Here is a 17,259-nt window from a genome sequence, read left to right as displayed (position 1 = left end):
TACACTATTAAAAGCTGGACTTAGAGCTTAACACTCTTATCCAGCATCCTTCAAACATTTATTGACTAGAATCAAAAAGAAGAGATGAATTTCAGTATTGATATAAAAACACACGTAGCCATGCCTGTCTACCAGACAAATACCTTTCCATTCCATGACATGTGTGCTAATATTTCAGTTCCTTTGCTGGGCGTGGTGGTGCACACCTTTAATCCCAGCGCTTGGGAGGCAGAGGCAGGAGGATCTCTGTGAGTTCAAGGCCAGCCTGGTCTACATAGTAAGTTCCAGGACAGCTGGGGCTACAGGGAGACCCTGCCTCAAAAACAGACAAAAAACAAAACAAACAAACAAAATATTGGTTTTAATCCACTAAATCAACCCCTAATGGGCCCTAACATGTAGTATGATGGGTCAATGGACTGTGGTTGTGGGATAAATCCAACTTTTCCTTTTGTTTAAAAAATAGTTTCATTGGAACACAGCCACATGAGTTGGTTTATGTATTTTGTCTATAGCTAATTTCAGCCTGCAGAAGATACTAAAGGCTAAAATATTTACTCTCAGGCTATTTACAGAAAAAAAACTGGCAACCCCCATCTAGTGTTCCATTATGATTTGTAACTCTGGAGAACACATTTACCTTACATTGTTACTTTCCATCCCTCCAACATGTGACAAAAAATCTAACCTGCCTTTTTTTCTTCATTTATACAAATGTGCGATAGTGTTTTAAGTTTTAGATTCTGGGCAGTGAGTACCTTTTTCAAAGGGAGAGCTGTATTATCGTTTGGGAAAATGTACTTCTAAAGAGACTCACATTTCCAGAGTCAACTTCCAAGTCAAGAGATACCAGGACTATAATACACTAAGCATGATTTGTGTTTCTCCAGATTTGTGACTTTCTTATTCGTTCACCCAAACATACTAGGAAATTTCTTCTTTTCAGATAACCTGGGCCTTTCAACTATAGCAAAATATGAGAAACTGTGTGGCACAATAAAAGAAATCAGAAGACTGTGAAGTAACTAGTGAAAGCTAAAGGGAAGGAGATCAAGCTTAATGACACACATGAATTGTACCTAGGCAGGCAAAACCAGCGTTTCAACCTAGACATAATAATAAGAGCTCCTAGGAGTTCAAATCCATACCAAATAGGAGGAAATGTGGAAGTACGGAGTACCTAAATGTACCTAAATGGCAAACCGACATTCTGTGGTCACTTTTCTACTGCCAGCTCCCACTGGATGTGAAGAAAAGCCTAGAAAGCAATCCATGCTGTCCCAGAGGCTGAGCCAGGGAAGAGTGGAAGACAGAGGGGCATGAGATACCAGTTTCTAAAATATCAGCAGGATTGGCTTATTATGACTAGTATCCTCACTGTGACCAGTTTGGGGGGATGGAAAGAAAAGCTTGGCACTCCTTTAAGCTTGGTTCTATTAAAAATAAGTCCCTCTGGGATCTGGAGAGATGGCTAAGCAGTTAAGAGCATTGGCTGCTCTCGCAGAGGACCTGGGTTCAGTTCCCAGCACCCACATGGCAGCTAACAACCTTTGTAATTCTAGTTTCAGAGGGTCTGACACCCTCTTCTGGTTTCCACATGTATGGGTGCACTTACACACTCATACATAGAAAATACAAAAAAAAATTTTTTTTAATTAAATAAAAACAAATCCTTGTGCATCAAGAGAGGATCACAGTACAGGTTTTTATTTTCTACTTTATAGCATGTGAAAAGGACATAATCAGATCTCTCAGTTCTCTGCCTCCCTGCAATTAATAAGCCTGTTAATCATGTGAAATTGATTTTAAGAGGCTCATTTTCTCCTAGGTATATAATAGGCACTTGAAAACGGTTTTTGCTTAAAAGTATTGACTCTTCAGTTGGGTCCACAAGATTACATAAAGCAAGATAAAGCCTTGTACCTCTCAATTTGTATTTGTTTCCTTTACTTTGGAGTCACCTGCTTACCCCTGCTTAAAGGAATGTTAATCACTCAAGCAGTGCCTGTCTATACACTGCTGATGTCTAGCCTATCTGGTTGCCTTTCAAAACTGAAGATAAAATGGTAAGCATAACCAAAGCATGTGACTGGCATCCTATGAATGCCGTATTCCAGACCTCCCCCCTACCACAAAGCCCCTAAAGTTCTACAGCCAATGTCTTATACTTGTGGTCATCTTGAATTCCAGGAGCAGCAGTGCCTCACAGGAAAGGCCACCCCTAGATATGGACACTTATCCAGGATGGGGTGGCTGCACCCTAGAGGATTAATTATCTGCCAAGAGTCAGCTCGTCTCCTCGAGCAATAAGGATTTCTGATCACTTTACAGAACCATAACTGAGACAAAGGTCAAGCAGACAACACCTTGAGCAGGACCACTTCATTACACAAGCCTTTTGTAATCTTCCTCTTAAATTTATTGCTAACGTCCATAGCCTCGAAATGTTTTTGGCATCACTTAGACCTCCTTTATTTGTTTCTCTTTCTGATGTACACACTGATTAAATCCCATTTTCCTTTTTTCACCAATACTTACTTATCTTTGTAATTGGCGTAGGGTGTTATGGATGGCTTAGCCTAGCCTGTTGGGAATGCTAGAGCCAGGGTTTTTGCTCTAAAACTCTGATAACAGGTACAATCAGACTTTATCATATGCTGATAAGGGGCTGTGCCCTGCTCCAACTTGCTCCATATTGTGCAAAACAGTGATTTTCAGGCTGTACCTTGCCCTAGGTTACTCCATTTTACAAGCATCATTTGGCTCTACTTTGAGTGTAACGGCAGGGGCATTATACTAGCATTACCCATGAGGCACAGATTGATTAATAAATTATTCCTAAAAATTAAAAAATGTACCAGCCTATATATTAAGTTAATTGGGAGCACAGGAATGCATGAGTGTACTAAAATCATATTGGAAAATCAGGCCCTAGGGCTTATAAAACACATCAGACTGAAGGACTGAAGAAAGAGCACCACACCCTCATCTAGATCCCACAAAGAGGAGGACATCTAACACTGCGATGGCTACAGCACCTTGTCATTTGTCCACTCAGCCTCTGTGTCAGAGGACAAACAGGTTCAGAACTCCCAACTTCCAAGTGGCTTCATCTTAGCTTGGGCCCCACTGATGATGCGGTCTATTCAAATTGCTACCCACCCATTTGCCCATCTGAACTAGATCTTGCACCTCAGATCCACTGCTTCCATAGTCTTGCATATCACTTCTGCAGCTAAATTCAGTTCTAAGACTGAGCTCAACTGTAAGCCTGCAATTTGACTCAGTGGTGGTATCACCCTCTGCTCATTAACAAGATCCTTATCTAACCCCTGCAGACATTTTCTTTATATCCCTCTCAGTATTTTGTCTTTGTCTCCAGTAAAGCCTCTTTGAACTCTAGACCTCTGTCATGGCCTTTCTAACCCTTCTATAGACATTATGTAACCTACATATATGCATGTACTGATATAATTACTATGTGATATATAATCTGACAGTTAAGTAGTAGTTAAGTTTGGAATAAAAGAACCTGTGTTTGTCAACAGCCATCTATCAAGGGAAATTTGGACTTCTTGACAAATTTCAGCCAACCAAACAGACGTAGCTTGTGAATTATTGTTATTCAATAAAGTCTGATATTGTGGAAAGCCAATACTATATCCATCTACATTTTTGACATAGCGTGTTATGACACCACACGGGATATGAAGGCTTGCCAAGTTATAAAACTGATTCATGTTGCGCCTTCTTTCACAGCAGTGTTCCAGTCTTCTTCCCCATCTACATTTTTGAATTACTGTTGGCTGTGTATTCTGATCATCTCCATGTTTTGCCTTTATCATCACACTTCCTGGATTATCCTGATACTGTTTCTTATCTCACATAATCTTTGGGCTACTCTCATTGCCTTCCATAGCCCAGGATAGAAACCACAATTCTTGACTAAGGAGGAGGGTTGACTGCAGAATGGCCCCAGTTTTCTACCCTTCGTTCTGTCTGTGCCTGCTATCATAGGCTTCTGCCTCTTTCTCTTTCAAGAGGGGGCACCTACTTTCCTTCCCTTGTTTTTAGGCTGTTCTAATTTCTTGCCTTAGGCAACTGAATAGAGTGATGGTCTGCCGGTTCTTGTCCTAGGCCTTATTCACATTTTATACTCTAATCTCCTGTTTGTAGAAGCCTGGCATCCAGAAAAAGAAGCCTGTTGAAGGATAAATGTTATTTGATCCTGATCTACCTTGTTTCAGTCAACTTCTGGCCAATACCCAAGTAATCAGCAACCTTCCAGGGATCTACCAACTGACCAAAAATGACTGGGTAAAACCAGTCAAGACCAACAGGGCCAGACCCAGAGAAGCTACTAATACACTAATACATAATATCTTGTTTTAAGCTACTGAATTTGAGATAGTGTGTTACCTATAGTAGCTTTAAAAATATTTTAAAAATATGTTTCTAAAGAAAATATGTCCAACAAATTGATAGACTTTTCCTTTTTTATATGTTTGATAAATGTCTTTAGTTTACTAGACTGTACTCAATAAATGAATTTTTTCACTTACTTTAATACACAAATTTTTCTTCTCCACTTAAACTGCTGACTCTCATTTCATGAAGTACTACCAGAAGATAAGTTGAACATGTTCTAGCTTTAGTCTAATATTTTATTTTATTATGTAATTATTTTAGTCTTTTTTAGAGAGGGTCTCCCTCTAGCCTAAGCTGGCCTGGAACTCTCCATGTAGACCAGGCTGGCCTGGATCTCACAGAGCTCAGCCTGCCTCTGCCTCTTAACTGCTGGGATTAAAGGCGTGTGCCATCAAGCCTGGCCCCTAATAATTTATTTATTATACCTCTTTTCCCAAGCATTTAATCAACAATTAAATTGATTTAATTATATTTGATAAATGTCACTTTCATTTGTTGGAACTGCCTATTTCTAGAATACGGGAACAACACTGTATTTGCAGACATTTCACTCATTATTTATTTGTTGAATCAAATTTAAATGAAGAATTTTTAAAATTTTAACTTACTCTCCACTTATATCAGCTGCCTGTCTAGTTGTTGCGACAAAATACCTGACAAAAGCAACGTAAGGAAGGATGGGCTTATTTTGGCGTACAGGTCCAAGGGCACAGTACATCCTGTAGGGAAGCTGTGGCAAGAAGAGGAGGGGACTGGTCACATCACCTTCACTGTCAGGAAGCAGAACAGTGAAGGCTTATTATGCTCATCTCCCTTTCTCCTTTATATTCTGTCTGGAACCTCAGCCCATGGGATGCTACAGCCTACATTTAGGTGGGTCTTCCTTCCTCAGTTAACCTAATCTAGATAATCCCTCATGAAGATACCCATAGATTCATTTCCATGGTGGTTCTAAGTCCCATTAAGTTGGCAGTCACGATAAACTATTACAGTGCAAAATTGCAATTTTTAAATATTAAAAATATTAATTCCCCCTGACTCACAGTTGCTTTTATATTCAAACAATATATGTAAGCATAAATTAGCATGAAGCTCAACTGCAAAGATCAACGAGAAGGAAAAGAGGAAAGCAAGTCTGGATGCTGGCAATTACAAGCAAACCAAGACAAAATGTTCTGCATTGATACATAACTTTAGGTATTAAAGAGAATGTTTAGCAACAATGGACTTTAAACTTTTATCCAGCAATCAGTGAGCTATGCCGATAACAGTTTTCAGACTATGTATTTACAATGCTTAATGTAAATTTGTGTTTCTCTCTTAGAGTGCAATACATGTAAGTTTTGTACCATTACAAAATGGTCAGTGAAGAAGACAGACGCCCTTTTCTTCCTTTCCTACACAGTATCAGAGCTGTGACAGTCTTAGTGAATATGCCAGTTCTGTGGATTGTTAATAAAGATTTGTATGTACTCTAATTACTTCCAAAAGGAGTCTGGTGCTGCTTACTGATGAATGGGAATGTGAGCCAAGCCATGAGTGTTTTAGTGGGTTTAAGATTTTTATTCACAGCCCAAGAATCAGGCTCATTCATTCTCAAACCAAGACTGTGAAGTAGATCTTTAGAATCATCGGGCTCAGACTACTACAAGAAAAGGCTGAAGTGTTGCAAGTTAAGGCCTGCAGTTACCTTGATTAAACAAAATCAAGTTTTCACAGAGAACGAGTTTGATCACTTCCTAAAAGATCTGTAAACAGTTCTCTAGGGGTAGTTAACTACCTCTTAATAATTTTGCTATTTTCAAAAACGTCTTTATAGACAATCTATCATATTTCATGGAGATTCTGTCAGATAACCTTTGGCATTAAAGTGAGAGGTGATATTATTCAACAAATGAGCAAAAGCTATTTGATATATAATTAGAGTTCATCACTGTCATAGTAATATAGAATTATGATATTTTTTATTAAAACCCAATTCATGCAATTGGCATAGACTCAAATTATTCAATTATATTTGACTGTGATGATAGAAAAATAATGAGCCAATCAAGCAAGACAAGTAAATTGTGCCAAACTTCTGAGATTACATAAAAACTAGCTAAGACTATACCAGAAGACACTTTGGAAGATTCAGTAGTTCTTTTAAAGCTCAGATGCATCGGCTTCAACAACCAAGGCACTGTTGCATGGTTTTAAAAGCACAGGTTTGCTTCTCATTACTGCAATATAATGGAAATTATGTGTCTTTTTCCATAAAGTACTTTTAAGAACTAAATAACCCCTGTAAAAAGTTGTACTAGTTCTGAGAAAATAATCACTTACCTGGCTAAGCTTCCATGCTTATCATTAAAAACACCAAACCACTTTCTTATTTACTCTATTTTATACAACATAGTATACTCTAATTACATCTGGATAGTCACAGTTTCTATGAACTCACTAATGTTGAAGACTTCATCTATCTTATCACTGTATTCATTAGGCCTAGAGCAGCCCCTAGCATAGTGGGAACATGTGGAGTTTTGTTGTAAGTAATTACATATGCACGCTCTTTCCCAGGGCTTTATCTAGATTAGTCTGCACCAGATCAGACCCTTCAATGACTTGAATTAATTTGCGGTGCTTTCAGAAATTTGTCAGTTGAATGTTAGTCTCCGATGTCTGCTTCAATTTTTACCCATTACTGTTGACTTTTCTTTTTCATTATGTAAGCCTTTCTGTTATTGTTGGAGCATTCTTTTTGCTTTGAGAGCTTCCTTTAAATGTTCTTCAAGAAGTCAGCTAGGAACCATTTCTCTTAATTTTACATAATCTTGGAATGTCTTTATTTCCTCTTCATTTCTAGGAGATGGTTTCGCTGGTAAAAGATCCAAGGTTCACACTTCTTTTCATTTAGTGTTTGAATGCATCATGTCTTCATTCTACCTCCATGGTTTCTGTGAATGTTTGCTCTAAAATTCCAATCAGGAAATTCTAATGTCTGACCATTGTTGGTATTCCCACCATCTTACCTTACTCAGATATGGATTCTCTGGATTTTGCTGTGACAAAGTTTTTTCAATTTTATCTTGGACATTTTAGTTATTACATAAGGAGACTATTGCTTCTATGCAAATTTCTATTTTAGTAAGTGGTCACCCTCTCTAGGTTTGGTACACAGGTTTTTATCTGCATGTATGGACTTTGGTTTTCAGAGTCCTGGCAATGCTGATTAGGTGTCCTTAGATGCACTGGTGCTGCTGAGGCCCCTACTTGGAACTTCTTGGTATTATCTGAAGGAAGGAGGGATGCTTGCCTGTTAGTGTTGTATCAGCTTCCTAGGATACAAAAATTTAAACTTAATGTAGTTAAATAGAGTATTTTTTTATCTTATCACTTGATATGTGTGTATATATGTGTAATATTTATGAAAATCTTCTCTACTTTGAGCTTATCAATATTCTGCATATTTTTAAAAGTTTTAAAGTTTCTTCTTCATACTTTACACTGCTTTTTTAAACTTTGGTTTAAATGATTCATTTCATCTATTTAAAATAAATTGTTTATTAATTTTTAGATCTGTTCTTACCATTGCAACTTAATATTAACAAGGTAAGAAATACAGGTTGGAAAGAGAAAAAAAGTCTTTACTTATTGATTACTACATAAAAACCCCAAGGAGTCTACAAAATCCTTTTCATAAGTAATAAAGGATTTTAATAAGGTTGTCAAATACAAGATCAAACCACAATAAATACATCCCCCCCGAACAAAAGCAGCTACCCTCATTCTCACTATGTAGCCAAGGCTGGCCTGGAACTCCTTCTGCTTCCATCTCCCAAGTCCTGGTAAGATACACATGCACCAACATGCCTGTTAATAAACTGTGTTTCCATATGACATTAAAAGTCAAGTGGGGGCCAATGAGATGGCTCAGTGAGTAAAGATGTTTAGCACGCAAACCTAGTGACCTGAGTTCAATCCCAAGGACCCATATAAATGTGGAAGGAGAGAACCAACTTCACAAAGTTGTCATCTGACCTTCACAAGCATGCCCTTACACACACACACACACACACACACACACACACACACACACCACCACCACCACCACAACAACAACAACAACAACAGTAATAAATAATAAATAATTAAATTATAAAAAACACCAAGTGGAAAATAAAAGCATACCATTTCTAATTACTCCAAATAAAACTATGTACTGCTACTTAACTATATACAGTCAATGTGATGAGAGTTACGAACTAGTGATGACAGAACTATGAGAATTCCTTAAGATCTGGAGACACATGCATGTCATGTTTGTATTCGAAGATTCAACATAGTGAAGATGTCCCCTCTCCCCAGTGAGCTGCTTTTCCCCTCAATTTCTATCAAAATTTAAAAACAAAGAACAACATGAGTCATCTCACGTCCTGTTACTGCTGAGGAAATAAAGGGACTGTGTTACTGACACAACACAGACCCAAAAAGGAATCAGTAAGGAACACCCCAAAACAGACCCACACAAATATGCCCAATGACGTTTTAATCAAAAAGCAAAAACTTTTTGAAAATTGATAGCCTTTTCAATAAATGGCATTGGAACAGGGAGATATCCACTGGTAAAATTAACTCAAATAATTCTTAGACTTGACACCAAGTGTGATCTATAGGAGGAAAATTTAATAAATGGATTGAATTAATAGAAGTCTCAATGAACAAAACATGGCAACTATTTCATCTAATGATTTTATTGAAAGAAATTGAACATTTCAATTCTGTTTAAATTCTTACTTGTCAAATGTTACTTTTATAATACAGTCAAATATATTTTTGTCATATTTTTCTACTGCAAGCTATTATTTAGCACTTGAAAAACAAGGTAGGTATATTATACTACTTGTTTTGGCTAAGTTACAATAATGAAACAGAAAAATGTATTTAGTAGAAACACCTACAAGTTTGGGTATTTACTGGGGAAAACAGAAGTTGGCTGACTAATTTGTTGAGACATGCATAAATGGAGAGCTGGGTGTGCTAATGGAAATTCAGGATCCAGCTTGGTAAGCATTGCTCTCTAACAGTTAGGGAATAAATGTGCTATTTGGGCCCCTGTAAAGGCTTGTTTTATGTATCATATGAGAAACCAGAATACACGCTTGTTTCTTTATGCAAAAACAACAAAAAAACGACAATAAGAAAACACTTGATAGATAACTATAAAGAAATGGACCACCTTATTAAGGTAAAACTAAGTACCAGGATACTAAAATTGCAGGCCATGTTAAATGTTAAATGAAAAACAGTAGACAGACAACCCAATACCAGTTGTTCTCTGGTGCTTGGAAGGCATTTGCCTTTACTACTCTTAAACCCTCCCCAAACTAGATGCTTCTTTGAGCTAAAATTATCCTTGGGCTCTCAGTAACCTTGACATCATCACTTGGAAAATGGCAGGAAACTGAAGGAAATAGTCCCTACGCTGAGTTTGACATAACTGCTTTTTCAAAAGCCTAAATACCCTGTTCCCTTGTCAACAGGGAAAGAAACAGAAATTCCTAGCAAGGAGGCTGATCGACTTCAGGAAGCTGTTGTGGGCACAAGTACTCTGGCTTAGCTAGGAAGGCATACCTGGAGAATCAATCCATTAGAGGAGAAACAAGGGCTCTTCATTCACATTTAACGACACAGAATAAGTTAGTAATTAAACCTATTTGAAATAGAATTAATCTATAAAAATCTTGGTTTTATGCCAGTCATGGTGGCACAAGCCTTTAATCCCAATATTCTCTGTGAGATGGAGGCCAGCCTGGTCTGCACAGTGAGTTCCAGGGCAGCTCAGTCTATAGGAGACCCAGTATTAAAAACACCAAAAAGGGGCAGGGGGAGGAGGAAAGATTCCTTTCATTGAGGTTTTAACTGCACATATTTTCATAAAAGACTTGACCAGACATCATACCTGGAGTGTTCTAGTTTCTAGCTAAAAGCTAAGGACACCATGCACAAAGACGCCATGGATTAGAAGATGTGCTCAACATATCACCAATGAAGGATGGATAGCCAGGATATATCATGAGTCTCCCAAATCAGAAAAGTCAAACTGATTATTAAAATTGGGCAAAATATACTTTTTCTTTTGGAGAAGATGAAAAAGAAGCAAGCTTAGCCTGGGTCTGCAGCTTGGACGAATGGGTGAAAGAAATTCAAATGCTTGCCTCAATGCCATAGAACTACAGCAGAGCCATCCACAGAGCTGGAGAGCACTGGGGGATGTAGCCCTGTGTCAGCAAAAGAATAGCCCGGGGGCACCAGGGCTAGATGGGAGAGCTGCAGGTGGAGGAGGCTTTTCATCCTCATTCCCAGTCTTTTCCTTTTACCAAGGCCACAGGAACACTTTGAACAAGATCTAAACACTCATAAACTATGGAAACGCTAATGTCGATAATCTGACTGCTGTTAAAGTTATTAGGGATTCTCCCCTCTCAGTTCCCTAACAGTTATAGTTGATCGAACACATTCCAGAAGTTAAGTTTTGGCACTGTAAACGTGAAGCAGAGAGCGCTGGGTTGGAAGACAAGACAGATCACATTCCTAATCTTTTGACGGGTATCCCAAACACTGGAAAGGCTGTGGAAAGAAAGAAATACAGGAGTGAATGCATGAAAAGTGCCCTCTTAAATCACCAACACTCATTTTCCCAAGACAAAACTTTATTGGAGGCACCAAGCATCTACTGAAAGAAAAGGGTCATGCTTTAATTCCATACACCGGATACTCTGCCCTCAAAAAGTGTGTGTTGAGCAACAGTGTGAAGCGAACATGTTTGCATACATGATTTAGTTGTACAGTGCTTAAGAGAAGCTTTTCTAAATTTCATTTTTTTTCTTCCTTAAAAGACACATTGATTTCATTTAGGGAAGATCAAACAAATAAAAAAAGAGAAAGAACAACTTGCTCTTCCATCGCCAATGAAGTTTCTCCCCAGAGTTAGTTATGAAATGACACAGCTGCCTTTTTCCTTGAAGGGATTCTTGTCCTCTGGAATTCCCTTTACCAGGGGATCCTCTCCAGAACGTTCTTCAATGTAGTTCTTTATTTCTTCAGAACATTTAGACACCTGAATTATAGAAAGAGAAAAACATAAATATAAAGGTATAAATTAAGGCAAGGATATTGAAATTTGGTCTCAGCTTTTTATGAAATTATTATAAGTAATCTTTTTAAAAAATTCATATATTTTTAAATCTATGTACTATACTCTAGTATTTTTATTCTACTCTACGTAAATGTGTGATACAATCTATGGAAAAAATGCTTCTTACTATCAGTCAGGGTAAAAAAAATGTTTGAAAGTCACTGTATTAAGTAGACTATCCCTGGCTATTTCTAGTTATTGTTCTTCACATGATTTCTTTTCTCTGCTAAAATATAAGTATGACAATTCCATTGTATTTTGGGAACTGAAATACACTTCACTTCCAATTTTCCATGCCAGCAGGGAGGCATAGTAGTGGGCAATCCCCAGATGCTATGGAGTGTGTGAGGCCACAGCCCTCATGTAACAGTCTGTATCACACTCTGGGACTCCACAAAATGGTACAGTAGTGGTGTTGGGGAGAGCCTGACTTGGAACATTAGAGCTGCCCACACATCTCACTCTTGTCTTGCCTCAAAAGTCCTACTGACAGTGAAGACAATGATTACAGTAAAAACCTTAGCACAGTCTTAGTAGGGCTATTAGAGACTCGTGTGCTAAGGTAATCAATTTGAATTTTTCTTCCACTGGAGAAAGAATTGAAGAGTTTCTTTTAAAAGTCCACTCTTAAAAGACAGGTTGCAAGCACAAGTTTTAAAAAGAGAATAAGTGAAAAAGGACAAATAAGGCTGAGTATCTTCATAAAGGCTTGTTTAGCTAGTAAGAAATTCGAGGTAAAAATTATAGACTTTTTGGCAAATTGCAGTGGAGACCTGTTTAAAGTGGGTGAGTGTGAACAACGGTTTGTAATTTCACTTAGTAGCCTTTTAATGAGGATCGCTAAATATGTTTACATACATATCCCCAAATATGCAGAATTATTTACTTATAAATAAGTGCAACTATCACAGTCGTAACACATCATGCATAATTATGAGACATAAAGTGGTAATTCAAAAAAGAATGAGATTTAAAAGTAAACAAAACTAGGAGCCTCATTATTTCACTCATATACCCCAAAGGGCTATTTATGCACAGCTGTGCATAGATGCCACTTATTAAAATTTAAAACTAGGCGACTTAGGGCTTAAAATGTGGTAAACTAAAATCCTCCCAAGTTTCTCAGTATTACTGACATTCATAGTGTGTGTAGTTTAAAGGAATTCCCAAAACTGATAAAGTATCAGTAACCTGGAGTCTGTAGCTTCAGGGAAATTTCTGGACGAGAGTCACATTTTCCATGTTTTATCTGTTCTTACAAAAGCTTTTTCATTATATTTCCAAAAATTCTGTAATCTCCTATAGTGAGTAATTGCTCCTACCAAGATCAAGAGGATACTTTTGACCAACAACTAATTATCTACAATGAAATATAGCCTGTGAATTTGTCTCCTTGGCCTGAGTAGAACACACAGTTCAGGTGTTAACAATAAATTGACAGAACTACAGCCCGGCACCAGGAAAAGCATTTTTAAAGTAACTGCCCTTCACTCTTTGTGGTCTTAAGAGAAGAACCAGTCAAATACTCTGGGACTCAGGGGTTGTCCATCCTTTAAGTCAGGCGGTGAGTGGTCTCTAAGCACCACAACGCTTGCCCAGTGTTAACACTCAGTATTTTGTACTGAATAATGAAATGTTTGAAAACTACTATTAGGATTTAGATCACAGTCTCTCTGTGTATCTAGCAAGGATAACCCTAAATCTTTCTGTCTTTCTCAGTATATCCCTTGGGTTTTCTGAGTTGGAAAACTTATTGAGTAGGGTTTGCCCTAACAGGTGGGGGAGGGGGAGCTGACAAGGAGAAACCGTTAGTAAATGATGCTTGATTTTTACATTGTCATTTACATCCAGGATCATGCCTGATGTCTAATTTGAAACTTTAAACATGCAGGAGAAACTTTTCTCTTCTTTAACCCTGTAAGTTCTACACAGTAACACCAAAGCTATTCTAACTTTGCAAAAGCAATATGTTACTTCAGCATAGGCAGCACTGCGTAAATGTGGAAGCCCTGGGACAACCCTTGCATACTGGGATGTTTGTCACCAGCAAAACGAGTTCCCTACAGGAAACAAGAGTATTCAGTGAGTCCTGTCAACTGGTATATTCCTCTAAGCACACAATTTTTTGTTACGGATTTCTCAATGTAGAAAGATAAGATACCCTGCAAAATCTAGGAAGAGTGTGGATCAGGGAGTAGGAAGTGGAGGACTAAATTTGAAAAAAGAAATGCATAAAAATGTAAAACCCCACCCCCACCCCCCTCCAATGGGGCCGGAGAGATGATTCAGTGGTTAAAGGCACTTGCTGCTATTCAGAGGACTGAAGTTCCTTTCTCAGCACCCATACTGGGCAGGCACACAACTGCCTATAATTCCGGCTCCAAGGTGTCTGAGGTTCTTTTCTAGCCTCCCTTTGCCACTGCTGACACTTGCATGCACATGCACATAGCCATGCACAGACACATGCACAGGCACAGAGCTAAAAATAAAATGTAAATCTTAAAAAAGCTGCTTTGCCCCTCACCACTTGGAGCAGTAAGACTGTTGTCATGAGAGTGTTTAGAATGGGAGGAGGAAGACAAATGAACTTGTTTGTAACATTGGCTTCATTTCCACTGCTTTTCTTATTTTCTCCAAATATTAAGCTACAAAAAAAAAAAAAAAAAAAAAAAAGGTAAAATCAAATAGCCTGGGATGTAGCTCAGAGGCAGAGCACATGAGTTCAGTGCCCTGAGTTTGAACCTAGCACTTCCAAATTTTTACAAAGAAAATCAGTTCACAATTTGCTGCAGAGAAAAAATAGATGATTTTCTGTAAAACAAACAAACTCTATCCAAAAGTCTATTTTTCTAAACTTCAAGCTGCTTGATAGAGTGCAAAAGGAAAAAATGATCAGCATTGTAATGTATGCTCCTACTACCAGTAGAAATTGAAGTAAAAATTACAGAATTTCGATTAAGTTTAATAGGTGGCCTCTGAATGGTCATTGCCGGGTGGGGCTGGCAGGAACTTGTGATCCTTCAGCCTTTACTTCCTAAATGCTTGGGATGACAAGCATGTGTGACCACACCCTGCCTCTAATTTTTTTTTTTTAATTTGCAATTATATGCCCTTCCGTGTAGATGTAATTATATATGTATAAATAAATACAGATAACACTGAATTAACCATTTGCAGGCTTACAAGACCAACTAGAAATTGGATGAAATTTACAAATAAATAAATTCTGAAATTCTGGCAGCTTGTTCTCAAGTCCCAGTGGAGCACTCTCACATCGGTGAAATTCAAAACTAAAATAGCTGAGAGACTTTAAAATGTGAGTTTAGAAGAATTTTGTACATACACCATCCTTTCCAGAATCGGAGCCATCTGTCCTTTTCCTATAACTGAGTTTTCAAAGTAGCGGGATGTCCTGACCGTTTCTCTACTCCGGACTCCAGCTTGATGGCAATTGGCTTTAAACGTCTCACTAGAGTCTTGCCCTCCTTCACCGCCTGGGATTTCCCCACATCTTCCAGCAGTTCCAGGCACTCCCAGAGCCGCCTTAAAGACAAGCGGCCAGAAGAAAACCAAACCGTTGAACCAGGGAAACCTGACCTTACCTGTTGTCTCTGCAACTTAACTTCCTTGCGAAGCTGCTCAACTTCCAGCTTCAGCTTTTCTTTTTCTGGCAGGTCTTCGATGTGAAGGGCAGGCATCTTCGCCCCTCAGCTGGGCCCAGGAGCCGCTGGCGGAGGGGAGCCTCTGGAAGCCCAAATACCGGCAGCCCTGGCCTCCCGCCCTTGAACAGGATGTGACTGCCTGGCGCCGCGGTCCCCAGCTCCCCGGGGGTTCGGCTTCCTGCCCAAAGCCTGCTCCCGCTGGCCTTTCCCAGAGTCCAGGCAAACCCAAGGCGGCTTCTTCAGTTCCCACCCGCCCCAGGCCTGAAGAGCGAGCTCGGTGAGGATTAAGTTAGAGGCATCCTCTCGGCTCCTCTGGGCCGGCTGTGGAGTCTTCAGGATGCTGCTCCTGGCAGGCCTGGCTCAGGGGTTTGCCACGCCCGCGGGAACTACTGGGCTGAAGACAACAAAAGTTTTACTTTTGTTCCTTTGTTTTTCTTGTGTCCAACTTACATCCGGGTTTTGTTTAAAGCCAGGAAAGGGACACTACTCAGCAGGAAATAACGGCCCTTCACCTCTGCAAGTTTTAGAAATATACAGTATATAGCTTTGCCATATACATAGTGGAAAATGTAGACCCTTGGGAAGAAAAAACAAGGGGAAATTAAACTCAGCTGAAATTTCAGACACACCACCAGAACTGTGTTGACACATGTCCATTTTGTTTGCTAAAGGCTTAAAAGAAATTTCGCGTATTTTGGAGGAAAGAGGTGGTTTAAGATACGAGCGCTGTCAGATGGCCATTTGCATTCTCAACAGTAGAGTTTTCACTTTCTTAGGGAGGATGCTCTATAATGAGGAGACTAGCAGAAGACTGAAAGTTCTCTCCGGACTTTCTCCCATCCCCCATGCTTGGTGCTACTTGGACCATTCATAGGGTAGATCACTTTCCTTGCTTTACAAGGACAATATTGAATTCCTGATGCACTCCCTCTCTTGGATATAGGCAAGAGTCACTTAGGATAGCTTTTCCTGTTTTCTGGAAAGTACTGTTCATGGAGCTGCAGCTTAGTATAGCCAGCAAAGTGCGTAATGGGAACCATGCTTGCAAGTAATATCAACTTTGACTTGTTCCCTTTTTCATAGTGCTGTAAAGACTAAAAGAGAAATAAAATACAAGTTTAAGAAACCTTCCCTTGTAGTTGATTACATCTTATTTTCTCCAGAGACAACCTCCCGATTCAGTTAAATTTGTACAGATTAGAGGCATTTACTGAGTATTTCAGGGTACTCGACCTTACATACCCATAATTGTTTAGTAAGCACAAGCTTTTGTGCAGTTTCTCACCAGGCTCCACCCATTTGTCCACAATGAATGCATTAAAGTGAAAAGAGCAATGGGCTATTTAATGAGTGCTATTTGGTAATCTTCCCAACTCTTCTCCTGGCCATCACTAGAAAAGTTACTTAAATTTTTAAATTTTTCTAGGTTTGCTTTTCCAATTTGCAAGGTGTATGATGACTCAGGGCAGGGGCAAATGGTTGAGGTGTGCTGTGTCTCTAAGTGTATTTTTGTGTCTGCATATGATTAATGTCTTTCATAAAGAAATTATTTAGAAATTGCACTTTCTGTATTTGAAATACCAAGATCTGCCAAGCTTAGAGACACTGGGCCATCTGGCGAAGTTTTCCTTGTTAGTGAGTAGTGAGCCAAGACAAACCCACATCTGTCTGAAGAGTGGAGAATTGTACTAAATTTCTTATTTCTTAACTTTAAAAGGTTGGGTAAAAATAGCTCAAGTAAGTTAGTAAAAGTAATTAACATGACTGTGGGCTCAGTTAAATAAATCCTGCATCATAATTAAGCAAGTTGGCAAAAAATTTAAGGTATCAGATATGTTATAAAATATAATACAATAAAATAGAGTTATTTTGACCTGGAAATTTCTTTCTTGTGACTCATCTAGTTTGATGCAAGGTTAGATATTTATGAACCCATCTTGGTTCTTGAACATTTTCCTCAGTAGTATGAGACTTCAATTAGAGATAAAC

At 38.7% G+C, this 17,259-nt stretch overlaps 1 protein-coding gene across 2 annotated transcripts; it reads right to left on the bottom strand.

The window, feature by feature from the left end:
* Positions 1-9,146: 9,146 nt before the first annotated feature.
* Positions 9,147-15,663, bottom strand: Gng11 (G protein subunit gamma 11). 2 transcript variants are annotated; one of them, XM_008822557.3, is made up of 3 exons: positions 15,211-15,663; positions 11,369-11,530; positions 9,147-11,040 (listed from the first exon to the last, which is right to left on the bottom strand). In XM_008822557.3, exons 1-2 carry the CDS (start codon positions 15,304-15,306, stop codon positions 11,405-11,407), a joined length of 222 nt encoding a protein of 73 aa, XP_008820779.1. In that variant the 5' UTR covers positions 15,307-15,663; the 3' UTR covers positions 9,147-11,040; positions 11,369-11,404. The 2 variants fall into 2 exon arrangements, with proteins under 2 accessions (XP_008820779.1, XP_008820778.1); XM_008822556.3 differs by lacking the exon at positions 9,147-11,040 and having other exon boundaries at positions 11,103-11,530.
* Between the last annotated feature and the right edge of the window lie 1,596 nt (positions 15,664-17,259).

Source organism: Nannospalax galili, unplaced genomic scaffold, assembly GCF_000622305.1.
Source record: "Nannospalax galili isolate Female #2095 unplaced genomic scaffold, S.galili_v1.0 scaffold85, whole genome shotgun sequence".
In the NCBI taxonomy this organism is placed as follows: Eukaryota; Metazoa; Chordata; class Mammalia; order Rodentia; family Spalacidae; genus Nannospalax; species Nannospalax galili.
This window is presented reverse-complemented; position numbering and strand designations above follow the sequence as displayed.

What these genes read in the sequence shown, in the direction of transcription:
- Gng11 (XM_008822557.3), bottom strand. Translation starts at nt 15,306, where the DNA reads ATGCCTGCCCTTCACATCGAAGACCTGCCAGAAAAAGAAAAGCTGAAG. An exon ending in TTAAGTTGCAGAGACAACAG is followed by an intron (nt 11,531 to 15,210) that starts GTAAGGTCAGGT and finishes TCTATAATTCAG; the next exon opens with GTGTCTAAATGTTCTGAAGA.